This window comes from Fusarium mangiferae (genome assembly GCF_900044065.1).
Source record: "Fusarium mangiferae strain MRC7560 genome assembly, contig: FMAN_scaffold012, whole genome shotgun sequence".
Classification (NCBI taxonomy): domain Eukaryota; kingdom Fungi; phylum Ascomycota; class Sordariomycetes; order Hypocreales; family Nectriaceae; genus Fusarium; species Fusarium mangiferae.
This window is the reverse complement of record NW_024573932.1, coordinates 299087-324574: the sequence shown is the minus strand read 5'-3', so window position 1 is coordinate 324574 and position 25488 is coordinate 299087. Positions and strand designations below refer to the sequence as shown.

Genomic DNA, 25488 nt, shown 5'->3' with positions numbered 1-25488 from the left:
TTGATGAGATTTGACATTGGCCTTAGCTTGGCCTTAGCCTAACCTAACCTAACTAACAGGACGCGGGGCGTTGGCGAAGAATCGGCGGCTGTGACAAGGCAGAGAGTGGCACTGCATCTGCATTCTGCTGCTGCAATGATGGGAAGTGGGAGGAATTACTTGGTGGGAACTGTGCAGGATAGCGCTTATGGCCGCTGTGGGGGGTCCGTCTAGCCACTGAGGATATGCAGCTGCAGAGGCTCTTGCGAGTGACGTAGAGATTATGGGAAATGCAGGTGTTGATCAAACCTCCGCCATTGGTCCCCTGTCGCGGCGAATAAGGTAGGATGACCCCTTACTAAAACTCAAACAAATAAGCCAATTTTTAAGTCTATGTACTAAGGGTTGCAGTCAGTTTGAATGGATGGACGGACACAGACAGACTTGGATGTTTTGTTTTACAGTGTCACCCGCTGTAAGCTTCGGAAGGATCATCGGTGCCATGCCGACGACTCAGTCAGCCGTTGATAGTTTGCACAAACGCACTCGAGGCGCGAGTAATGCATGAGACTCCACCGGAATACCTCCTCTACTGCAGATGCGAGAAAACGCCCGAAGATAATACCTTATTGTACTGTACTGTAATGTGATGCATGTGTGTACCGAACCGTAGGCCAAGAGTCATCGGGAAGCGAGACAAGAGCCAAGATAGCAATAATCAGGTTTTGCTGCAGCCACGCATAACCCATCACCTTGTCCTCTCCCGTCCATGATCTTCCATTACCTCCTCAGCCGAATACTACCTTCATCTCTCTCCTCTTCCCTTCATTACTCCGATGTAGGATATTCTCCACGTGATAATTACACAAACTCGCCTCAGTGGCCAGGAACCGGCTGGAGGAATCCATGGAGCGTTTCAGCTTAGAGAGACGATCCCCAAGGTCTGAGTTCTCTCTTCCTCCGTGCTCGTCATTTTCTTGAACAAGACAGGGCAGATCTCGGTGAGTTGCATTATGAGGAATCTTAGCCCCGAAAAAAATAATCGAGGGTAAGGAAAAAAGTGGACGGCTCTTTGATGAAGATGGACAGGTTACTCCGCCCGGATGATGATTATGTGAAACCTGAGTAAGGCATTGGATGCTTGGCGATGCGTGTAACAATCACGTTTGCGAATAATGGGTCCTGGAACTGGCCACTCTGTGAACAACGTGAGACTTGGGTGAGGTGATGATTGTTTTATTCTTAGTTTCGTTATTGTACAGCTCGCAAAGGACGCGTGTATGCGATTTCCTTTTTTCGCTCTGTCTTGACTCTTGTCCCTACAGGCAAGGACATAACTGTAAAGAGACGAGCGAGTATGTAAAAAAAAATCTAAGATGCGGTGACGAAATTAAACACAGTATGGTAGCGCCATGCATGGTATCCCCTGTTCCGTTCCCCATTCAGTGCCCCAGACAAGATAGGCCTGCTCCATCATGATGAGATGGGTGACATGTCGGTATGTATGCGTATGTTAAAGTGTCTCCCATCAAAATAGCAGAATATCCCCCAGCCGGCTCGGGGCAACCATTCAACTCTAAGCAGAAAAACACCATTGGTAATAGTAATAAATAGCTCCAATGCTGGGTATGGGTAGTAAGGAAAACATTATATCTGGCTGCTAGCCAGTTCATCATGATGAGCCAGCCTCAGCCTGGGGAGTAGGTGTAGGTACAGACTTGGGCTTGGGCGGGTCAACAGCCCTGAGACCGTCCTTGACCTGCTGCTCAAAGTACATGCGCGCCACGTCAAACGCAGAGTCGATGCTCTTTGTAATCTTGGTGCAGCCGCAGTCGCGCGTCCATGTGTTGTGGAAGTTGAGGTTCTTACCCAACTTGCTATCCATCAGCACGTGTGGTACGCCGATGACTGTCGATAGAATGTGACCGTGGAGACGGTCGGTGATGACAAAGTGAGCAGACCCCAAGAGCTCGAAGCCGGCCATTGACTTGGCCCACGCTCGCTGGTTCTTACCCTCCTCGCGCTGGGCGTCGTCGTCGATCGAAGGGGTCTTGGTGAACTTCCAGTCGACCTTGTTGTATGTTACGTTGCCAATGCTGCCACCCAAGTCGACCTTGCCCTCGCCAAACTCGATGCTAGCAGAATCACCGTCAGAAATCTCGGCATCCTTTCGGGCGAGAATCAGAATATCGTGGCTAGATATAAAGTTAGCTCTCGTTCAACGGTTAGGCTGGCTGACAATACTAACGTCTTCTTTGTGTTGTGTCGGAAGTCAGATCGGTTGCCCCACATGAAAGCAATATCAGGCACCAGATCACTCTGAATACCGTCCGTCTGTCCAAAGTTGTCCATGAGCCAGTCGTAGCTGGGCTTGTCGCGAGCAGCTAACTGCAAATCATGGTGCTTGGTGAAAGCCTTTTTGGTCTTGTCGATCCTCTCGGGGTTGGTCATGTAGATACTCTGGGGGAAAGCTCGGATGGAGACGTTGAGGAAGTTCTCAATCATGTTCATGCGCGAAGGTTGGTCCTCCCAGTAGTAATCGTTGAAGTTACCGCCACCAGCCATGATGATACCAGAGTGTGGGCGGTGCTCCTCCAACTTTTTGCGGAACTTTGTAATGTCGCAGTCCTTGTACATGAAGCTGTATCACATTACATTAGTATTGATGCTGTCCAACGTGGTACAGGCGAGATGCTTACCGGCAGGCTTCCATAGTCTCGATTCCAAGGATACTCAGCAGAATCTGCTGTGCGGACCAAATCGCAGCATCACCCTTGTTCTCCGTCTCGAGATAACCCCAGATGTTGGCATAGCGAATTCCTTCGAACCTCTTCTGGTAAGCGTGGATGAGACGCTGCTGCAAGTCGTTGACGATGTTCTCGCAACCCGGTGTAGGAGCTCGAGTCAAATCGTAGGAGATGTCTGTGTTGGGGTCCTTATCCAACTCTGTGTCCTCCTCTCCAGCGCCGACGGCACCAGCGGCGTCGGTAGGCTTTGGGGGCTCGTCGATAGTGACATTGTCGCCTTTCGAAGGCCAATGCCAGTCTGCGCTTGGTAAATGATCCTTAAAGCTCTCGGGCGCCTGGTAAGACACCAATATAGCGAAGACGAATAGCACAGCAATCACGGCTAGCGCGATGCGTGTGAGGCGGTTCATCGCAGGTAACATGATGAACTCATGGGAAGCAGATGTTTTAGGTTAGAGTTATGGTTGTGGTTGTGGTTGTGGGAAAGGAGTGGAACACCCGGATACTTCTATCACGGGCTGGCCTTAAAGAAGCAAGCAAAAACGGCCAAAAAGACAAGATGGAAGATGCAATGGAAGGGAAAGAGAAAAAGAAAGTATATTGAAACGTCTTTTGAACTTGGGAATAAAAAGATGCGACCCCCCATCCCCCATACCGCAACATCCTAGTCCTTCTACTAAGTCGGTACCTACCTCTAGGCTCTAACTTAGTGTCTCCCGTCCCATCCATACCTAATCCACATTCACCCACCTCCATCTCCTGGGCTTGGCTGGTTCCCAACTTCCTCCACTCGGGCGATTCGATGATGGATGCGTTCAAAGTGCGCCACGACCACGCGCCTGCACCGCACCCATGACCCATCCACAGATTGTCTCGGCAGGGATGCAGAGGCTCTGATGTTGATGATAATCGTTGTAGCCCCCTATTCCTCTGTGGCATCTGTAAGGTATGTACGGAGTATGTATGTATCCAAACAGACTCTGTCTGCAGCCAGTTCGGAGATGCCAGGGTTTCCTCGGCCGGGATGTGGATTCCTGACGTCGACGGCCTCATCAGCAGCACCCCTTCGTGTCCCGGTAAGATTCACACGGCGGGGTCATCCACTTATACGGTATATGAAGATAGACAGAAAATGCAATTATTGATTCTTACGCGGCGCAAGGGAAAAAGAGTGGAAAAGGTCTTACCGGGCTAGGGGAGGAAAGAAAACACGAGACCTCGATCCTAAATGACAAAAAGAGGTAGGTAATATAGCCTAAGCTTAGGATAACTTTTGCTAAGTTTATTTTGACACCATACAGTAAGGTTTACTGTTTTCTTGCCCCCCGAGGCCGGGATCCTTATCGCCTTAGTTGAATGTAGCCAAGTTGGCCAAGAACGGTCCCCAAGCCCCCTTTTCCTCACTTCTCACTGACAATTGTACCGTTGCAGCAGAGGTTACAGTGATACGCCCTTTTTTCTTATTCCCATCCCTCCCTATCCCTATCCACTTGACTTGGCATCTCCACGGTGGCCTTTGGTTGATTGACTGGATCGATTTTCATCTGGAGCCCTTCGCTTTTTCTCGTCTTATCTTGTCTTGTCCTGTTCGTCCTGTCCCGCATATCGCATCGTATCGTATCGTGTCGTGTCGCTTCGTGTTCTTTTCGAGATTCGTCATTCTCTGCTACGCATTGAATCACTGTTGAACGACATTTCGGCCGTTCGTCCACTCTTTTTTTAGAAGCCGTTTTAATCGCTTGCGACCGACCGACCGACTCGACGCCGCAGCCATGGCTGACCAGAACAAGAAGAACGACGACTTCGTGGCCAAGATGCCTGAGTCTGCCAACGAGACCAACATTGGCGATGGTGACAAGGAGAACGACTCCCTTGTTGGCCGCGGTCCAGGCACTGATGCCCTCCCCGCGCAGCCTTCAGGCTTCATGAACAAGATCGAGAACAGCGGGCCATTCTCTATTCTTTCTTACTGTCTCTCTTCTATTTCCATGACTGTCGTCAACAAGTATGTTGTGTCTGGTACATCATGGAACCTTACTTTCTTCTACCTCGCTGTTCAGGTATGTTTGTCGCTATTCCCCGAGTTCAAGGGATGTCAATTAACTCGGTGTCTCTGTAGTCCATTGTCTGCATTGTTGCCATCACAGCATGCAAGCAGCTCGGCATGATCAAGTCCCTCGCTCCTCTTGAGATGGACCGCATCAAGAAGTGTACGTTGTAATTGCTCTCGCGAATGAGGGGCAAATGGCTAATGCGATCTCAACAGGGTACCCAATTTCGCTCGTCCTCGTTGGCATGATCTACACAAGCACCAAGGCTCTGCAGTACCTCTCCGTGCCTGTCTACACCATCTTCAAGAACTTGACCATCATCGCCATTGCTTATGGTGAAGTCCTCTGGTTTGGCGGTTCCGTCACACCCATCGCCCTCTCTTCTTTCGGTCTCATGGTTCTGAGCTCTGTGGTTGCTGCCTGGGCTGATATCAAGAGCGCTATCTCTGGCGACTACAGCGCTACTACTGGCGATGCTGATGCTCTTGCAACTCTTAATGCCGGTTACTTCTGGATGGCCATGAACGTCTTCTGCTCTGCTTCTTACGTTTTGGGCATGCGCAAGGTTATCCACAAGATGAACTTCAAGGATTGGGACAGTACGTTGACCCTCCGGGCGCAACCTCAGGGTTGCGCTCAAAAACACTGCACGAAAGAACAACTGCTAACATGTCAATAGCCATGTACTACAACAACCTTCTCACCATTCCCGTCCTTGTCTTCTTCTCTCTGGTCACTGAGGACTGGTCCAGCGCCAACTTCGCCAAGAACTTCCCCGAGGACTCGCGCAACCGTATCTTCATTGGCATCATCTACTCTGGTCTGGCCGCTATCTTCATTTCTTACTGCTCCGCCTGGTGCATCCGAGTCACCTCTTCCACCACCTACTCCATGGTTGGTGCTCTCAACAAGTTGCCCATCGCCGTCTCTGGTCTCATCTTCTTCGCTGCTCCCGTCACCGTTGGAAGTGTTTCAGCCATCTTCATCGGTTTCGTCTCGGGTATCGTGTATGCTTGGGCCAAGGTCAAGGAGAACGAGGCCAAGAAGAACGCTCTTCCTACCGCTGAGAGCCGAGAGCCATCAAAGTAAACTTGACATGATGGCACGGCAGCGGCTTGTCAAGGCTACTGTCACCATTCTGCAAGGTACATTAGCTAATTAGCCATTTTTGGCCAATATTTCCATTTAGTCTGGTTAGACCTGAACGACAATAATGTACCACTCCACGGTATTTGAACGACACACGTAATGTAGACATTTTTTTGTATAACGTCGGGGGCAAGAGCTCGCTATCTCGATGGGGGTTTAGGGTGTCATTTAAAAGCGTTTATAGACCTGCTTCAATATACTGTCCTTTTGCGACTGCAAACATGATATCAACAGCAATGGCGTAAGGCTACCTAGTAAAATTGAAGATGAACCAACAGACAACGCTCAAGCCTTCATGACGTCTAGCATAGAGGGAACACGGCTCAGCCCTGTCCGTTGACATGGGAGACTGGTTAACGTTTAACGGCGTGGCCTTGGCACAGATCTCGCATGGCATGTCATGTTGCACAGCAACATACTACAGAAACGTACACAAGATGCTGCATAAGTCCAACGTTGCATCAGTGCATCTTGTGAGTCTTGACTAACGACGCCATGTCCTGATCAAAGTCTATAGACCAAGACGAATACAGTAAAAGACCGAAAGTACATATCTTGAAGAAATATCCATAATCTCATCTCAACTTAAAGTCATGCATTAATCTCCATCCTCTGCTCCTTCATCTTCCAGAAATCTCATCTCACCCCCTTTCTCCTGCAGAACAGGGCTGAGCCATCCATCCTGTCAGATTAAACCAATCTTGGCTCTCAACCCCGTTTTAAGCATATGGAGTGACATTCCACCCCCTTTTCCATAGAAGCATTTTGTGGCGTAAGGCATTGTCGTTCTTTCGCTGGTGAAAAGAAGAAAAAAAAAGACCGTTCTGGAACGGCGGGTTCTGTTCCTTTGGCATGTTTCTAGGCGCGGGGGATGATCGCTACCGCTGGGCTGGGACACGTTGGTTCGAGTCGAAGCCTTTAGCGGGAGGACCCTAGAATCAATAGTCTAGCCCTACGAAAAGATGCAATTGTGTTCGAGATATGGAGTACAATGGGGATTGCATGGTATGTGGTGGTTTTAGCGATATGGTGTAGTTTTGGCCCCAGGGTAGACGGCGGAGGAAGAGATGTAATCTTACCCTAGTTTATAGACTGGCGTTTTGCTAGTTGTTCAGCTCCGTAATCCTACGGTAGTTTGTATGGAGAACAGTAAAAGGTTGATTGGGACTTCAGTTGGATCCTTGACCCAGTTTGAGAACTAAGAAATGTTTCATGAAGAGTGTCGATGAGAATTTAGAGTAGGATCATAAGATTAAAGATTAGCTTGTTTTACGTGCAATGGAGCCTCAGCTTACACGTGCAAGGATGGGGAAACATGGAAGGATTTCACCGATTCTTAATACCAAACAGAGTGAAGCCCAAGAAAAACGTGGTCATTCATCTATCAAATCCAACAAAGGAGATCTCATTATACGCCGTGCCATGCCGTTCAATCAATAACAGATCCACCATGAACCTGTCTGTAAACTTTTCCGTCCCAGTCATTTCACCTCACAGATAGACAGACACTCCTTATACGCTGATGGTCCTGAAGACGCTGAACTCCTCTCCGGTGGCGACCAAGCTACCCGTGATCTGAGGGTGCCAGTGCACCTCCTTCACATCCTTGAGGTAATGCACAAACAGCAGCTGGGGCGGCACGTCCTTGACACCCGCTGTGTCCTTGCTCTCCTCGTCGTCAAGCTCGACAGCAAGATCCCACAGTGTGACGGTGTTATCACCAGCGGCCACAGCGACGATAGAGTCGTCGGTGGGATGCCACTCAATGCTTGTGATCTGCTCCTTGTTGAAGTTGAAACTGGCGATGGGCTGGGGCTTATCGGAGCTGGCCTTCCATTGTCGGAGATCCCAGACGCCCCATGCACCGTTGTCGTCTCCGGAGGCGAGCAGATGAGTTGTCTGGCGCGACCAAGACATAACGTTGACATCGACATTTGAGACCTGCATGGTGATTGCGGGCTTGCGGGACTTGGATCGCACATCCCAGATGCGAATTGTGCCGTCACTTGAAGCAGAGGCAAAGACAGATTGCTCAGAAGGTGACCACTGGAGCTCCTCGACACTGCTGGTGTGGCCCTGGAAAGGTCGGTTGTCGGTGACCCAGCCGCCTCCATCGGTGCGCGTTGTCACGTAAATGAGACCGTCGTTGTCGCCAGTGAGGAGCTTACCCCCGGGAACTGTGGGAGACCAGTCGACAGCGTAACCTTCGGTCTTGTGGGCGCGGACAGTAGAGATGGGCTTATTCTGCTGAGCGGAGATAGTAGTTCCGGGCTTGTCGAAAGAGGCGAGGTGGGGAGTAATATCGTGGATATAGACGTTGCTTGACTCGGTCATCGTGGCAGTGAGGGTAGTTCCAGGTCGCCCAGCCTCTTGGCTAGGAATCTGGTGGGCGCGGATACGGTTGGTCGTAGAGTTGAGAGGGATAGACTTGCTCTCAAGGATAGGGTCAGAGTCCTCGTCATCGTCGTCCTCCGAGTCAGAACCCTCGTCACCACGGTCCATCTTGCTGAGACCGCTGAACTTCATAACCATGATCTGGTTGTCAGAGGCCTTTCCAGTCTCGGCCTGTGTTCCAGAGACAGTGTACATGGTAGCAGGATAGGCCTTGCGGTTGTCGCCAAGGTTATCGCGGATAATATCGAAAGAGAGGCATGGCCAGGGTGTGCTGAGGTTGTGCAGCATCTCGTAAGTTGTCAGATCGGGGGCGAGAGTCTGGCCGGGTTCGAGTTTGCTTCGTCCGACGATGAAGGTTCCTTGGTCGACTTCCATGGCATCTGTTCACAGCATTAGACCCGTTTCTGAGCGATTCGTGGATGTTGACTTACCCTTCTCTTCAGCCTCGCGCTCAGCATCAGGTCGTCCATCAACACCAGCCTCAAGAATCTCGTCCTCGCTCTCGAACTCGTCCTCGAACTCATCTTCAAACTCCCCCATCTCCTTGGTGTTGTCGTCAATGTCCATCTTCTCAGGACGTTCGCCGCCCTTGAGGGCATCGCCGTGATCGGCTTCAGCTGTTCTCTTTGCCATGGTTGGAGTATGTGGTGTTCTTTGATTCGATCTACGAATTGAACCACAAAAAGAATGAATTTTTAGTTGTCGCCGTCTTTTTGGTGCCCCTCCAAATCAACTGCAGGAAAAAAATTAATTGGAGACTACCGAACCCCGCCATGACGCGGGGCTCTCCGAGAATTTGCCGGCGCAAAGCCTTTTGTGGATGAAAGAGATCATTGTAATGGGAAGAATTAAAGTATGAGGGTGAGAGAAGTAAGTCGTATCGGACTTGTCAAGGTATTTTGTTTCTTTCTATAGATCATAAGACTAGAGATGGTATAAGTAAAGACAGAGAGTCTACCGGAATGTATCTTGTCTTTGATGTAAGGCCTTTGATCATTAGTACTAGCCACGGCATGAGCATGATGAAGTCGCACTAGACTCAAATCAAAGGGAGAGTTAGGCTTGAATTGTATGAATTTTAAATAATTTGACCGAGGCATGAGTTGTAAGACAATCGGATCTCAATCAAGTCTTGCCATGGCTACTAAGATAAGATAGATAGATAGATAGATACCCTGTGGATTGCTGATAAATTGAAGCCTCGCTTCGCCCCATACAGATCCGTCGTATTCGCGGATCGTAGTTTGTTGATTCCAAATGGCTTCCAATTCCGTTACGCATGGAATACGTTCCAGGGCCTATAGCTCGGCCGGGCCTGTTTTGTCAGCAGTTAATTCCAATCATTCAGCGGCACTCGGCCCAAAGAACCCCACGTCAGCCTCTCCGAAATTTCACGATTGTGTCATAGTGCCTGTCATGTTCACCACCACCGACTCCCGGGTTCCTGAATAATTGAGTAGGTAGGTCGAGTAATCAATCAATCGCGAAACTGGAGCTTCGAGAAGCCTGAATGACCAAGTATATAAACGTATCCACTCCGCTACAGTAGATCCATCTTGACCTTTTGATTTCTACCCCTCTATATCATATTTACTTTAGTACTTATATAAACACAACCCCCCCACCAAAACCCCTCAACCCTTCATCAACACCTGCAAACTATACACCTAAACCACAAACCACAAACCACTCTTCAAAATGGCTGCTCCCTCCGCTGTTGTCGAGATCAAGTCCAAGGCTCAGTTCGACGAGCTCGTCAAGACCACTCCCTACGTCGCTCTCCAAGCCCACGCCTCGTGGTGCGGTCCTTGCAAGGCCATCTCCCCCATCTTCAACAAGCAGGCCGCCGAGCACAAGTCCGACAAGTACGCCTTCGCCAAGTTCGACACCGACGATGTCCCCGATCTCGCCTTTGAGCTCGGCATCCGCTCCATCCCCGCCTTCTTCTTCTTCGAGAACGGCGACAAGGACAGCGATCTGCTCGGCGCTGTCCCCCCCAAGCTGACTGCCGCTGTCAAGGGCTATGCCGACAAGGCCAACGGTGCTGCTGCCGAGAAGCCCGCCGAGGAGAACACCCTCAAGACCGACGAGAACTTCTAGATGGAAAGACTCGGGCGAAAAAATAAAAACACACTACAGAGCAAATGGCGTCAAGAACGCATATTCGCAAGGATACCCCCCTATAAACAAGGCGCACATCACGGGCACCATTCACCAAGGCGAAGACCATCATGAGCTAGGATTGCGGCATATGGCTATGCGAAAGCGCAAGGCTTTGAGGAGGATGGGTTGCATTGCTTAGCTAGAAATAAACCTGATCACTTCAACACAATTCTTGTTTCTCTGTGAAATATTTGTAATTCTTTTTTTACTGCCTCTGGAAGTGAACTCCAGATTGCATTGCATTGTATATATATATACGTAATATCAAGTAAATGTTCGCTGTGGCTCATTGTTGGCCGTGTAATCCGAGACTTCATATCTCGCTATGCTAGGGATTCCAGAACTCATACCATCGTCAAACTCCTCTTACTCCATTGGAATCTTCTCTTAAGCCCCTTTTTCAAGCCTCCTCCTGCAAGATTCCCACTCTCTTCGACACAAGAAAAGTCAAGTAAGTTAGTGTACAGGGTTCGAAGTGTAAACACCCTATCAGACGCCTTTCCAATTGGTATACAATCAAGCTCCAATAAACAGAATAAACGCCAACTCCAACAAATGCTGCTGAGATATATCATTCCCATGTCGTATCTCAGTAAGATTGAACAGCCGAATCCGCCGACTCATCGCTAATGCGGCCGACGCCAGAATCCACTCGTTTTTTACTTGGTGCGATTTCCTCATGTGTTTCGATTTGATCCTCGAAACCATTCTTCTGATCACCCTGAACCGAAAGCCTCGATGTCAGCGTTGGGCCTGCTGATCTGCGTCGGTTTGCAACATCTTGGCGAGGTGGCTTTAGCTCATCAACACCTAGGCTCATTCTAGGCGATGATCTCTCTCTAACGCTGAGAAACTGGCTTCCAGAGCGACTGTGGCCGGGGTTTGGCGATCCATTGGGGCTTGCAGGTGTGTTCAACGCCGACGAGTAGCGAAGGCTTTGGCGTGAACTTCTCCATCTGCTCAAATTCCAGAAACTCCCCTCCTTGTCATTAACACCCTCAGAATCAGAAGCACTGATAAGGCTGAAACTTGGGGTTGGTGGGCTTGTGATGCCGTTTCTCTCCCGGTCATGTGAAGCTCTGACTGTGGTGCGGTTAGATAGACCACTTCCGGTAGGACTTGTAGGAGTTGGGCGGCTGATCGGACTCGTCGGCAAGGGCTTCCTTCGAGATTCTGGTGCCAGGTTGGCCGCTGAGTTGATCGGTGACTGTCCCGGTTTGGTGGGAGACATAGATCGCTCGCTTCGAGCTGGTGTATTGTTCATGCTGGGTCTTCCTCCGTCGATATCCTGACGCCAGCTGTTAATTCTGTCAGAAGCATGCTGGAGTTGGATCGGATTGGGACCAGGAATGTTGAGTGATCCACGTCTCGATTGCACACGACTGCTCGCACTCGTTCTCGTCATGACACTTCCACTCCTGCCGACACCAGAGAGACGGTTGCCCAATCGAGAACCCGACTCCCAGAGTCCTTGCTGGCGCTTCTTATGGGCACAGTCCTGTCTGAAAACCTTGATCTTTCCAGTTCTATCAGTGGTGATGATGATATTTCCGTCAAGATGCCTTGAGCGCTCGATGTATGCTGGTGTTTCTTCCGGCTTCTTGTTGCTGTGAAGCGAGTCGCCATGGTCTTCGTCTGATAGAGCCGAATGGCTTGGAGTGCTTTCTTCGAGGCTTCGCAGCATCACGGGTGGCGGGTTGCACAAGTCATAGATAGGATCTCCAGAAGCACTCAACAGCTGCCGACTCTTCGACGGGGCCATCAAAGCCGTGGTGACGACCTCGGGGTGAGCATCGAATGTTTCGTATGGCTGCTTATCCTTGATCTCGTCTTGAGCACCCAGCTTCCAGATGTAGGCCTTCCGATCTTCGCTGCCGCAGATAATATAGGTACCATCATCGCTGAAGCGTGCGTTAATTTGGCTTGACTGGTTTTCCAGTCCCTTATACTTAACCTGGATCACTTTGTCGTTCAGGTTATATACTCGGACTCGAGAGTCGTTCGAAGTGACCAGGACCTTGACCGTCCCAGCTTCGGGTCCTGACGGTATTGTCATAGTTCGAATGCCAGTGATTTTGCTTCCTTTGGCATTTTTGCCCCTTGATGAGCGGACGTGAATTTGGTACTTGAGCTTCAGGCCCTCGGTAGCGTAGAAAGTACATAGACCACTCAGCACTCCACATATAGCAATGTTTCCGTCGGGGGAAAATGCTACCGCAGTAATGAATTCACCCACAGGTGCCTGGAAAGCGACACTCTTGTCCGGAATGCTCCATAATCGTAGTTGCGCATCCAGTGATCCTGCGAGAAAGAATCGATCATCTGTAGGGTGGAAGGCGATAGATGTGACTAGATCCTTGTGCACAAAAGTACACAAGCAATCACTCCTGCTCATATGCCATAGCTTTACAGTCTTGTCCATCGAAGAGGACAACAAAAAGTTGTTCTTGCTCCAGCTCAAGGCAAGCACCTCGCCAGTGTGTTCCTTAAACTCTCGCACAGGCTTTGTGCGGAAGACAGGAGCACTAAGCTTCTCGCCATGGGTACCATTTTGTGCCTCCTCTTCCTCGTGTGCTTTACGTTCCTCCGGCGTAGATATCACAGCAAACACTCGTACGATCTGATCCTTTCCTGCAACGGCCAAGTATCGTCCATCCAAGCTGAATTCGGCAGCCCAGATAGCATCACCACCTCTAAGGATCTTGCTTCCAACTGCCGTTGCTACCGCTCGGCCGTGCGTGTGTTTATGTTCTGAAGCGGTAAGTTCTTGTGCGAGGAATAGGTGGTTATAGTCTCTATCCTTCTTGTTATGCGCCTTGACTCGGATGTATCGTGGAGGTTCCTTGTGAAGAGGTATGTATCCTCCACCTGCACCGATGACGGATGTGAGAGCTCGTGCGTAGGTGCCATCGGTTCGCAGTTCACCCAGTTCGGAGTCGGATTCCTGCATGTCATCATCTTTCCTCCAACTTCCGCGCATTCCCAGTCGACTCAGGAAAGAAACTCCTTTCCTTCGATCCTTGCTAGAATCCTGGGTAGTGTTTGCCGACTTGCTAAGTTCGGAGCTTTGTCTTTGTAGGTTGTCTGCAGCAGGGCTGTCGGAGCGGCCCTGGTTAAGGATTCGTTGTGCGATGGTAGGCTCCGCGGTGTTACTGTTGGTACGCAGGTAGATTTGCTAGACATCACATGTTAGTTGCGGTCCAAGCATACCTCGTTGTCCTTGAGTCAACTAGTTGCAAACACTTACCGTACTCAAAGGGTCAAGCCCAGCGTTTGGGGGAGGACTGGGAGAACTCGACTTGAAGGGAGGTTTCCAGTCCTTTGTTTCTTTTGCATTCTGAGAGCCTGACACAGATGGTTGTGTAGTCGAGAGCCTGCTCGATGGGAGGTCTAGGGAAGCACCGGCACCTATTGAAAAATTGTCAGCTTACATAGTATTGTAGTGAGCATTGTATATAGCTAGTATGATAGTGGCCAGTGAAAAGGGTCTTGGGCGCATAGGAAGCTCCAGTCGCAACAAGTCCCTGCATAAGCGGACATGCGCCGAGGCGTTCACTTAGCAGGTAGGGCATTGTGACTTGGCCATAGGACCGGGTGGAGGGGGCAAGAGTAAAGAAGCATACACAGTACATACCCTGAGAATCAGAACGAGCAGCGAGGCTCTGGCGGCGTTGAGGCTCAGACTCGGGAAGGCTGGAAAGGGCAGAATCGCGACGTCTATACAAACCACGTTCGCCCCGGACAGCAGGCGAAGACTTGGAGGCGGACATCTTCCATACTTGATGGGCAACCAGTCCCTAAAGAATTTTGAACGAGATAGACCGGCTTGCGCGGGCGGTCGGCCTCGCGCAACTTGTGGGAGTCCAGTCCCCGACCCGATCAAAACGAGAGAGTGTGGCCTTGGCTGACGGACTCGGAGACTCGTGGGGGGGTGAGCACTGAGAAGTGGGCGGGCGTGGCGGAGACCGGGGGTAACGAGCTTCTGAAGTCCAATCCGAAGGGTCCGAGAGCGAGCGAGCGAGAGGGAACGAGACGTGAGGCTGGGAGGCTTGGCTCAAGGCAGATCCTTTCGTACGGGCTGAGGGCTCGATGTACTGTAGCTGTATGTACCTCTGACAGTGAAATGAATGCCGACTGGCTGGTGTTTAGTCAATAGGCCGTCGGTGAATGTTGTCTCCTTATTTCATATTCCGCTCCGACTGGACTAATATGCAAGTGATGTTGGTTAGTCTCCAGCTGAGTGAGGGTCTAATTCCAGGCGTGTCAGACAGGTATTGGTAGTGGTGAATAATGGATGATGACAGGAGGGATGTTGCTCAAGGGAGGGAGAGATAGAAAGGAGGTAAGGCTGTTCAGATAAAAGCGACCAAGCAAGTCAGAATGCATGTATCGTATTTTGTAATACAGAGCTCAACAGAATCGGAATCAGGTGCTCAGAGTGCAGCAGGGCAACCAGCGATTTTTTGCAATGGTTATATGAGACGGGCAGCCATGACATGAAGGACTTAAGCGAAAACGACCCCTCGGGCGAATGCGACGACCAGGCAGGCGCTGTAGTGCGCTGGGGACAGCGCTGCACAGCGACCAGACAGCGGCAACTAGGTGCTTCCAGCTACTTACAGTACAGTGCAGTGGGGTCGAAAGCCAAATGGTGTTAGTGTGTAAGAGAAGCTCAATGGGCTTCTTTTTATTTTGGCGCGTGATATAATAAGAAAAGAAAAAGGAGTAAAAGGGGTGATGAAAATGTGCTGGTAAGAAGCTACTACGAATGAGATGTTGGAAAAGGGAGAGCTGATGCCCACGCGCGCAGAGCTGCGACTGTGGATGGCAAAAAGGTTGACAACCTATTGTATGAGCAGCTGATGTGTAACTGCAGCTCGTTGCCGTGCTGGACACTCAGTCAGGTCAGGCCCCCGGCGTTGTGGGAAACAGGTAAGCACCGAATCTAGTATGGGCGGGCTGTGCTGTGGCTCTTCAATGAATTTACAGGAAATAAAAGGGGAAAGAAGTACAACTTGTAGGATTGTATCACACCTTTACCGGATATCGGCTGGATCTTCTGGGGTTAGAATGGATGAGATGGAGTCTAAATGAGGTAAGACAAGACTTTGGTGCGATGATCTTGGTTGAGAGTGGCATCAATCAGGCTTCGTTTCATAGGGCAGAGCCAATTTGGCAGTTTGATGGCTCATCATGGCAACTGTTAATTGGTCCCATTGCTAGTGACGGTTATTAGTGAACATTCCTGGCTGGCTATGCGGCTATGTTGACAATGGCATCGCCTTGTTGATGGCTGTTCTCTTTCTACTTGACGAACTAACTAGTTGTTATTTGATCGCATAAGGCTGGATGATCGACCTTCATCTCAACGGGCTGTTCTCCAGATTGTCTGTGCCACAGCCACCTCAAATGCGAACCCACGGCCCAGTACTCACCGCATGTACTCTGTACGGTCGGTACGTGTGAATGAGAGAATAAGACGATGAAATCTTGACCGCAAAAGCGAAAATACGGTAATTGACCCCATCATGTCATGTTTCAGAAGGTATCGTATTAAGTTAAGTATACGAGTAAACGAGTATACGAGCATGCTGATATATGTATATCAACCATAATTAGAAGCTCATCGACAAGTCTAAATGTCTCGTGCTCTGTATTCGATACTCGTTTTAGTTGCTTCCGCGTATTCGGGACGCGTTGCTTTTGGAGCCAAGCCTCCAGGAACTGCACTAAGACAACCACATTCGAACATCTGCACATATAACGTCGGGTCTGGCCCATGAACGAGGGGATTAAAAAAAAATGATGAGAGAGTTACATCGAATGCATCCCAAGTGAGACAAGTATGCGAGAACCAGCAGCTAAACGACGCAGACTCACTCTTGCATTTCACATGCTGGGCTTACGTCGTTGACTTTCCAAGACGGGCCGGGATTAGCAGCTTCTTAACCAGGCATGGTTTTGGTTTTTTTGGAGAGGAAACTCGGTGCCTTGCACTATCGAGATGCACGACGTCAGATCAGCAGGTATCAACAAGTAACATCACAAGTGTGTATGTAAGTCTGTGTTGTTCTGTCAAATAGATAGCGTTTTTGATCGGCTGTATCATGATGACGCGTTGTTCAGACAAAGAACTAACTTTGACGTTTTCAGAGTTAAATGCTGACAAGATTTGAAGATGCTACCTAATAATTAGAGCTTACGAACTGATAATTTGACCTATATCCAATCACTCACTAAATATCAGAATACGCTTTATTATCGGCAACGTTTTGCCTTGATGTCTTTATTCCCTCAGCCACATGGATCCAATGGATGCTTGCTTAGACGACCACAGACTGTCTGTCTGGCTGTCACACGATGCGAAGTGCAGCACTTTGCATATCGCCAAGAATGCAATGCAGTTCCGTGGATCACCTCGTGCCGTTCTTCCAGAGTTTTTTTTCGATGTCTCGCTCGCCAAGATCGCCAAGGCCTGTCATGGGTCTCTATGGCGTTCGGCGTACAGCGAACAAATCGATCCATTTCCGTTCCATCTGTAAATCCCCTCACCCAAACTCCGCCAGACGAAAGGGATAAAAAAAAAGCGCAAAAGAAAAGTTAGTTTAGCGCTCTGTCACTGTGATAGCTTCAAACAATCGGGGTTGTGCTGAACTCCGTTCATCTCATCCTCCGCAATCCGCGGAGCTTTTAAGACTCCGCATCCATGCACCAGAAACAAATCTTGTGTTCGAGAACTTTGAGCTTGTGGAGTCACGTCACTCGAATCGTCGTCTAATTATCCACTTGTGGGCATCCAAACTCCAATCCCGATGCTTCTGACTTTCAGAACTTGGCCTGATACTTTCAAAGAGTGGTCACTCGCAGGTCCACGGACAACATCAAAACCCCGTCGGGCCCGGCTTCTCTCCACCACCGACTCCGACGTCAACATCATCACCTCATCCTTGTCTGTACCTGACAGCGGCACCGAGAGATCTATTCTGAGCCGTCCAACTGCCGTATCGCCGAACTACCGTGGTCCATCTATCCACTTGGCACTTCACATTCACGATTTTGATAGTCACTCCCTCAGGAAGAGTTAGCCTCCACTGTTCAACAGCCGTTGAGCCTCACAATCTGCCCGTCTTGGCTTTTTCTCGTCTTGGTCAGCCTGCCAGCCTAGCCTAGCCCAGTCCAGCCTTACTGGTCTTAGCCGCATTGCACCACCCACCTTGGGCCAACAATCTATTGGGTATCACTATCAATACCATCATCCAACATCCGTTTGTCATCGGCGAGTTCTCTGGTGAGACAACCAAGTTGCCCAGTAATTATCTGGGTCTTTGTCAGACACGGGCCAACTCTTGCTTCTGTCGTTGTCACAAACCCACCGAGGTCCGAGGCTCTGAAATCCAGCCTCCAGCTTGACTTGTTCACGCTTCACACTTCAGCTTTCATCAGCCACAGCTCGCACACCTAGCCAAAGATGAAGTTAGTAGCACGCAATAAGGCCCTCAATGCCTACGCGGAGGAGGCCGTTTCCCTCCTGCCCGAGGATCCCGAAGATATGGTCAGTAGCCCCTGTTCCTGTTGCTTGGTCCCTTCTAAGTTTGTACCCCTGGTCTGCCATACCGTTTTCCCTTTATCGACCCTTTTAGACCCTGCCTCTATTCCTATTGTTACCCCTCCCCCTCCATCGTTGTCACACCCTCCGCGGTCTCTGGCCTTGCTTGACATGCTGCTGTCCAGCATTCACCTTATACCACATGTCTCGCACTTCAAGCCATTATCTGTTCCGAACCCCACCGACGTCACCGCTTGTTCTTATGAGACAGCACGCTAACAATGTTGATAGTGGCATGCATACAACTTGATCCTATCTGGAGACATCGTCCATGCTCACACAATCCGCAAAGTGACTGTTACTTCAGACACTGGGAGCTCGAAATCTGACCGTGTTCACACTAATCTGACTATCAAAGTCAAATCCACCACCTTTGATCCTATCATCTCATCTCTCCGCGTCTCTGGATCCGTCGTTATAGAGAACGCTCATGTCCCCTTAGGCTCTCATCATACCCTCGATCTCGAGGTGAACCGCCCGTTTAGTATCGTCAAGCTAGATGGATGGGACTCTGTCGCAAGAGCCACTCTTCAAGAGGCATTATCAGATGACAAGGATGGTGCCGTAGCAGCCGTTGTCATGCAAGAAGGGCTTGCCAACATCTGTCTCATCACACCGTTCCGGACCGTTCTCAAAGTCCGTGTTGAGAGCGTGATTCCCAAGAAACGCGATCTTGCATCGGATCAAGATGCAGGTATGCGCCGCTTCTTCGAGAAGACATTGTCGACTCTTTTACGAACTATGGACTTCACACAGTCACGGCCGCTGTTACTGGCCAGCCCAGGCTTTGTGGCTGGAGACTTCAAGCAATATATCGCCAACCAAGGACGGGACAAAGCAGACAAGGTGCTTACAGCCGTGGCGAAGCAGGCTACGGTGGTTCACTCCAATTCTGGTCACGTCCACAGTCTCAACGAGATCCTTAAGAGCCCTGAAGTCTTGGCCAAGATGAAGGACATGAAGTTCGCCCGCGAAACGCAGTATGTTGATCAATTCTTCGAGATGCTAAAGCTGGACGATGGGCGTGCATGGTATGGTACTTCAGCTGTCGAGAAGGCTGTCAAAGAGGGAGCCGTGGGACCGGGTGGTGGTGTTCTCCTGGTCAACAATTCTCTGTTCCGAAGTGAAGACCTTGCCCTCCGCAAAAAGTACGTCGCTCTAGTTGACAAGGTACGGAGTGATGGTGGTGAGGCGAGGGTTCTCAGCAGTGATCATGAGAGTGGTCAGCGATTGACTATGTTGGGCGATATCGCTGCCATACTCAACTACCCAATGCTGGACCTTGATGAAGACGATGCTGATGAAGATAATGAGGCAACTGGAGAATCTGCCATTGAAAATAGTGTCATCTAGTCGAACGACTATATAAAAGAAATGAGATACGAATTCATGAGGCTCTGATCCCTTATGCTGTTGTGGTGTTACCCTGTACCGTTACGTGAAACCTGCTCAGATGAAGTCACTCAGTATGCCATAGCTGTACATCTCCAATCTTCACCTGATAACGTGCATAGTTGACCTCTAACATGTTTTACTTCATTGCGTATCTCCCAAGGAAGCCTGAGATCTTGAGGTCGTCGGTTTTCTCGGCGATAAGTAAACAAGATCGACAACAAGGGCACGTAATTATCCCCGCATTTTCACCCAACTGTGAATGTCGAATCAACGCCACGATGATCATCACGATAAGTTCCTAGCGCTTATCTGATCTATAAACGCGAGAGAACGAAATCATGTCGTAAATCCGAACTCCGAACTCCGTATATAAAATATATATATACCCAAACAATTTTGTTGTTGACAAAGTGTTGACGTTGTAGAGCCTGGAACTATTCAAATGATTCATCGTCCTTGTCTCTACCCCTCATCCACAAACATCAACTTAACATCATACAGAAAGTGTTCATGAATTTCAGAATGGCCTCTAAACTCGCTCTCGACTCGACCAGGAAGCTCAATTCAGGCTACCAGATCCCTCTTCTTGGCTATGGAGTAAGTGATCCTTCAATCCTTCGTTTCACACCCTGCTAATGTAACTGCCTAGGTCTACAAGGTGTAAGTCCACGTCATGTTCCGGAGGCATTATGTACTCTAACCACGTCATCCAGTCCCGCTGAACAAGCCCCCGAACTCTGCAAGAAGGCTATCGAGATAGGCTACCGCCATGTGAGTCTATCCAAAGGCTTTGGCGTTCAATGCACAACTAACATACTCAGATCGACTCTGCTTCAGGGTACTACAACCAGGGCCCTAGCGCAGCTGGACTCCTAGCGTCTGGCGTGCCTCGCTCAGAGCTCTTCTTCACTACCAAGATCTTCACCAGACAGTTTCCCTTGAACTACGAGAATGCACACAAGCAGGTAGACATTGCTCTCGATGAGACGAAGCTCGATTATCTTGACCTTGTTCTCATTCATGCCCCGTATGGTGGACCTGATGCCCGAAAGGGTGCTTGGAGAGCTCTCGCTGAGTGCGTCGAAGCTGGCAAGGTGCGATCTCTCGGTGTTTCCAACTACGGTGTTCATCATCTAGAGGAACTAGAGGCATACATTAAAGAACTTGATGCCGAGCTTGGACCGGGTAAGGGAGGCGTCATCTCGGTCGGGCAGTGGGAGGTGCACCCGTGGCTTACACGCCCCGACATCGTTAAGTGGTGCCAGGACCGAAACATTGCAGTTGAGGCTTACTGCCCCATTGTTCGTGGTGAGCGATTTGATGACCCCAAGGTCAAGGCCCTTGCGGACAAGTATGGTAAGAGTCCAGCACAGGTTCTTCTTCGGTGGAGCTTGCAGAGGGGTTATGTTCCTCTGGTGAAGAGCGTAACACCCTCAAGGATTCTGGAGAATGCTCAATTGTTCGACTTTGAGTTGACGGAGGAGGAAGTGAAAGATTTGACAACTGATGAGTATAGCCCTTGTGCCTGGGACCCTACTCGTGAACCTCTTGAGAAATAGATATCACGAGAAAGAACATAAAAGGGACGCCAATAGAATCACTACATTTCAAGAGTCTGAGAAGTCCATTGTCCATAATTCAACGGGTCTCGCTGTCTTGCGAGTATTGATGCTTGTCATTCTGTTATTGTTAATGGGCCCACGTGATCTCGTTTCCACCTCGTGTCAGTCCCCTCCCCCACGCGTTCCATGTCATTCCCAACTCAATCATAGCCACCAACCTCATCACACAACATCCGCCTGTCGTGCAAGCTGGCCAAATGTCGTCTCCAAGTTCAACATGGGCCAGCGAACGTTCACGGTCATCCCGAAATTCCCGGGTCGTGCGGATTCTCCCGACAAACCACCCCTACGGCCCATGACCTCAAAACAAGTCCGGAACGCCTACAAAGCAGCCAATAAGGGCCCTAAACTCACACGGGAAGAATCCAGGAGACAGGAAAAGGCTGAGCAGGAAAGAATCAGAAAGGAATTCGAACGGGAGAAGGCGGCTGCCAAGGCAAAAGTTGCCAGGGACAAGAAGAAAGAGAAAGAGTTGGCGGAGAAAGACGCGAAGCGAAAGAAAGGATTGCCTTTAGTGAATGTTCGACCTAGTCAAGAAACGATTTCATGGTTTGTGAGAGGGAATGGTACTTCAAAGAAGAGAGATGCCTATGGTAACGACATTAAAGACGACAATCTGATGGCGAATGAGAGTAATACGGACACAAATGAAGCGTTGACAAGCGAAGAACAACCACAACAACCAGCAACCAAGGCGCAGAAGCTTGACGACATACAGGAAGGCGATGAGGAAATTTCCGATGCTGCTATGGAAACCATTGTCGAGGACCTACCAAAACCGTCGCGGGAATCACCAAAGCCTCAATCACCTGGGGGTAAGAAAGAGATAATCTCAGAACCTACAGAACAAAGGGCAGCCCTTGTTGCATCGGAGTCGGCACTAGAACAACCACCAAAACCCGAGATAGAGCTAGGAGGATTGGAGGACGAATTAGATGCGGATTTTGAGGAAGATCTGGCCCTGGGAATTCTTGAGGATATTGAAGCAGCTATGAGCAACCCAAAATCCAACATGAACCACGGAGTCCAAAAGATCTGCAACCAAATACCAGAAGAAGCACTTGCCACGATGAAGCAACCACTGGAAGTCACTAGGAACGACGTCCCAAATCGCATTGCAGAAGATTTGGGCTTAAAGCGACCTGCTGCTCCAGTCTCCTTTGCCAAGCCGCCTCTTCCACAACGGAATCTGGAACCACGATCACCAAGCCCACCACACCAAGAGCCACCCTTGAGCACGCAAGCGATTCTCTTTAACCTAGATGATTTCTTCCCTTCATCATCTCAACAAGTCCGAGAACTTGAGGAAGAGCTAGACGAGGGCATAATGCCATCCGCTCCTTTACACTTGACTCCTATTGCAGAAGAAGAGGAAGAGGAATCTTTCGATGAAGGACTAGAGAAATCCTCAGACCAGCCCCTCTTACCAGCACTTGAACCTGCCTCGGACTCGCCACCACCACCACCAAGACGCTTCTTCACGTCTTCTGGCTCACACGAAAGAATGTGTCTAGCTATTCAGAGAAGTCGTCGTACAGCTGCGCTTGAGAAGATCCAGCAACGCGAGCGAGCTCGCATGCAGGCTGGTATGATAGAGCAAGCTCAAGCAGAGTCTCGCAGAATTTGCAAACCGCGTGAACCTACGAGAAAACCACCATTGTTTCCCAACCCCCCTCCACGTGCAGCTCAATGCAACCAACCACGAAAACCTCCATTTAAGGCACCACCAACACTGCAGAAAACACCACACACCAGTACGACGGCTTCCACAAAGCGGACTGAGCCTCAACTATCTAAACAACCTCCTAAGAAACCCTCATCTAGACTATCCAACAACCCTAACATTATGAACCCTCGGATTCCACCAAAACGAATAGAGACTCCGAAACAACACACATCACCGCTACCGCAAGAAAGCAAAGAGAACCAGAAGCCGCTACAACAGCCTTTTGCACTTAGTGCTTCGCAAGAGTCATATGGCGGCGAATGGGTTGACGATTTGGACCTAGACCTCATGATATAACGATAAACATGTATATTGGATGACGACTACCGAAATGGCCGAATTGCACAACACTGGGAGGAATTACAGCTTGGCATGGGACCGCACGATAGGTCGGAGTTAAGGGCATCATATCACCCCTTTGTACGGGTGCTGGGTGGCAAATTATGCATATTTTTCTCATGACATAGCGACGGCGTTTAGAATATTATCCTGTTTTATTTGAGAAGATTACCTTGGTCTAAGGATTAGTGACGCTCTCGGACCAAGCTATCCTTACTTTCAACCCCTTATCCTCACCATGAAATCACATATATGAACGCTGTACCGTAAGAAAAAACAAGCCCTGCAGACTTCAGGGGGAAAAGTGTCTGATAAGATACAATCCTTAACGCCAATGCTATGCTCGCAGTACCCCTATCGTCATTCATGACTTCGTTGCCACCAACTCCCAGGGCCGACCACGAGTGAAGTTCGTCTCAGGCCAGCAAATCAAAGGAAGATTCCAACCCACTCTGACTTTTGCGATACCTTGCTATCACAACCGTCCACCGCGCATCGGAGGTCATTCGAAGCCGCGAGCACAGGTCGCCCATCAGGGGATCGGAAGCCTACGCCATCACGGTTCGCCTTCGTAGGCTTCCTGTTCTCATAACAATCGGCACAGTAGACCTGTATATGTTAGTTTCTTGTAGCAATTCACATTTCCAATGTGAAACTTACGTGTCCGCACTTCTTGACGGCCCAGAAGTGGTGTTCTCCTGGTGCCCGTTTTCGCTTGCCCTTCTGCTGGCCCACAGAGCTCTGAGTCACTGTGCCGCTTGGGTCATAAGCCAGCTCCTCATTACAGGCTGGGCATATAACCACGCTTTCAGACTCCTTCTCCGGGTCGGTGCAGGTATTGCGAGTGAACCCTTCTCGCGTTGGGGGCGGCGGGGACATTTGTGGCTTCGGGGTCGGTTGTCGTGCGAATGCGTTGCGTGAAATGTCTAGATTTGGTGGGTTGAAGGCTATGTCTGCTGCCCCAAAGATACCAGCCAATCTCCTGAAGGGGCCAAAGGCGGCAAAGTTTGGTAGAGACCCCAGAGCTGGTCGCTGGCTTATTATTTCCAGCTCAATCAGTTCGTCTGGCCTCGGTACCTCGCGTCTCCCTCTGAAGTGTGACCGGTCTTCCTCAGGTGAGTCCGCAGTTAAGTCAATAACATTTTCTGCACGTCCCACGAAAGTACCATCGGTGCGTGCTAACTGAGGCGGTGATATGCGCTGGGAGTTCGTTCGACGCGGGTTCCTTGCAGGTGGTCTCGCGGGCTGGAGGATGTCAAGAATAGCTCGGGATTGTACAGGAGAATCAGGCTCTTCCGTGAGGTCGATCACAGGGGTAGCTTCTTGCGGTTGTTGTTCTAATACTGGATTTCGAGCAGCTTGTGAGCGGCGAGCGTGGCGGGTGTTATGATACGCAGCTGGTGCGTGGGGATGTGGAAGAAATAGGTGATCTCCAGCATTTGGCCGTGGTCTGTAGACATTTTCGAAAAAGGGGTCGATATCTTCATGCCCTCCCACCTCAAACATCTCAAGAGGATCACTGTTTTCAGCCATGTTGTGTAGGTGGTGTAAGACTTGGACTGCGAGGTATCGAGGTCTAGGCGGTTATAATTGGAGATATAGTGTGTTCTCTCTTATCGTATTCACGGCACAAAGCCTCTTGAGCATCCTCCGAGGCAGTGAACACTTATACAGTGAATGGCCGCCCAGGGCGAAGCAGATGAAAAGTGTGGCGATTGGCAGGTAGAGAAAGCTAAGCAAATGCGCTATGGCAGCAAGACTGAATTAGATGATGAGACATAGAATTATGCTCAGAGGAGTCGTAAGCGTCTGTATCGTATCGTATCGGTTCGTTGGGGGGTGTCGTGGGGGAGGCGAAGGTTGTTGGTAAGCATCAAAGTTAGTTGTATGAAAGGAAGTTGAAATTGAATGTCGCTACTGTGACGATCGATGCAAGGCTGCTCCCCATGTGACGACAGGACTCTAGCGCATAGAGACCCTGCACTGGCGAACACTGTTTACCCCGCTAAGTGGCCACTAAGAATAGGCTTCAAGGCTTCACTACAAGGGGTTACTATCGCCTGGCTCCACTGTCGATAGGTACCTTGTTGTATTGAAGCCCATGATGGGTTTTCGTGATGATTGTTTTGTTGTTGTTTTTGGAGTATCAACAGGTAAACAATACACCAGCCTCCAGGAGCAAGAAGACTTCTTGTATTTGGTAAAGGCCCCAAAAACAACCACTTAACCCAAAAACTTAAAAAGGCCATGTCAAGTTTACCTGGCACTTTTTTGTCACTTGCAATATTGCTAAGTTTTGCCTCCCATTTCAATACTC

General features: G+C 49.8%; 9 protein-coding genes across 9 annotated transcripts; 5 read left to right on the top strand and 4 right to left on the bottom strand.

Annotated features, from left to right (window-relative positions):
• Positions 1-1651: 1651 nt before the first annotated feature.
• Positions 1652-3148, bottom strand: FMAN_07857 (uncharacterized protein; the record flags this gene model as incomplete). The annotated part of the gene is made up of 3 exons (XM_041821262.1): positions 1652-2174; positions 2228-2620; positions 2679-3148. The coding sequence occupies 3 exons, from the start codon at positions 3146-3148 to the stop codon at positions 1652-1654; spliced, it is 1386 nt and encodes a 461-aa protein (XP_041687060.1).
• A 1350-nt stretch (positions 3149-4498) lies between these two features.
• Positions 4499-5866, top strand: FMAN_07856 (putative Golgi GDP-mannose transporter; the record flags this gene model as incomplete). The annotated part of the gene is made up of 4 exons (XM_041821261.1): positions 4499-4786; positions 4846-4936; positions 4993-5376; positions 5457-5866. 4 exons carry the CDS (start codon positions 4499-4501, stop codon positions 5864-5866), a joined length of 1173 nt encoding a protein of 390 aa, XP_041687059.1.
• A 1572-nt stretch (positions 5867-7438) lies between these two features.
• On the bottom strand, positions 7439-8953 carry FMAN_07855 (putative RRB1-involved in the regulation of ribosome biosynthesis; the record flags this gene model as incomplete). Its single annotated transcript, XM_041821260.1, has 2 exons — positions 7439-8700; positions 8752-8953. The coding sequence occupies 2 exons, from the start codon at positions 8951-8953 to the stop codon at positions 7439-7441; spliced, it is 1464 nt and encodes a 487-aa protein (XP_041687058.1).
• A 1065-nt stretch (positions 8954-10018) lies between these two features.
• FMAN_07854 (putative thioredoxin) lies at positions 10019-10420 on the top strand (the record flags this gene model as incomplete). Its single annotated transcript, XM_041821259.1, has 1 exon — positions 10019-10420. One exon carries the CDS (start codon positions 10019-10021, stop codon positions 10418-10420), a length of 402 nt encoding a protein of 133 aa, XP_041687057.1.
• A 652-nt stretch (positions 10421-11072) lies between these two features.
• FMAN_07853 (uncharacterized protein) lies at positions 11073-14253 on the bottom strand (the record flags this gene model as incomplete). The annotated part of the gene is made up of 3 exons (XM_041821258.1): positions 11073-13658; positions 13731-13891; positions 14118-14253. The coding sequence occupies 3 exons, from the start codon at positions 14251-14253 to the stop codon at positions 11073-11075; spliced, it is 2883 nt and encodes a 960-aa protein (XP_041687056.1).
• A 3698-nt stretch (positions 14254-17951) lies between these two features.
• FMAN_07852 (uncharacterized protein) lies at positions 17952-19442 on the top strand (the record flags this gene model as incomplete). Its single annotated transcript, XM_041821257.1, has 2 exons — positions 17952-18035; positions 18321-19442. The coding sequence occupies 2 exons, from the start codon at positions 17952-17954 to the stop codon at positions 19440-19442; spliced, it is 1206 nt and encodes a 401-aa protein (XP_041687055.1).
• A 564-nt stretch (positions 19443-20006) lies between these two features.
• Positions 20007-21043, top strand: FMAN_16193 (uncharacterized protein; the record flags this gene model as incomplete). The annotated part of the gene is made up of 4 exons (XM_041821255.1): positions 20007-20081; positions 20134-20144; positions 20198-20255; positions 20306-21043. The coding sequence occupies 4 exons, from the start codon at positions 20007-20009 to the stop codon at positions 21041-21043; spliced, it is 882 nt and encodes a 293-aa protein (XP_041687054.1).
• Positions 21044-21323: 280 nt separating this feature from the next.
• Positions 21324-23129, top strand: FMAN_07851 (uncharacterized protein; the record flags this gene model as incomplete). Its single annotated transcript, XM_041821254.1, has 1 exon — positions 21324-23129. The coding sequence occupies one exon, from the start codon at positions 21324-21326 to the stop codon at positions 23127-23129; it is 1806 nt and encodes a 601-aa protein (XP_041687053.1).
• A 471-nt stretch (positions 23130-23600) lies between these two features.
• FMAN_07850 (uncharacterized protein) lies at positions 23601-24704 on the bottom strand (the record flags this gene model as incomplete). The annotated part of the gene is made up of 2 exons (XM_041821253.1): positions 23601-23780; positions 23832-24704. 2 exons carry the CDS (start codon positions 24702-24704, stop codon positions 23601-23603), a joined length of 1053 nt encoding a protein of 350 aa, XP_041687052.1.
• Between the last annotated feature and the right edge of the window lie 784 nt (positions 24705-25488).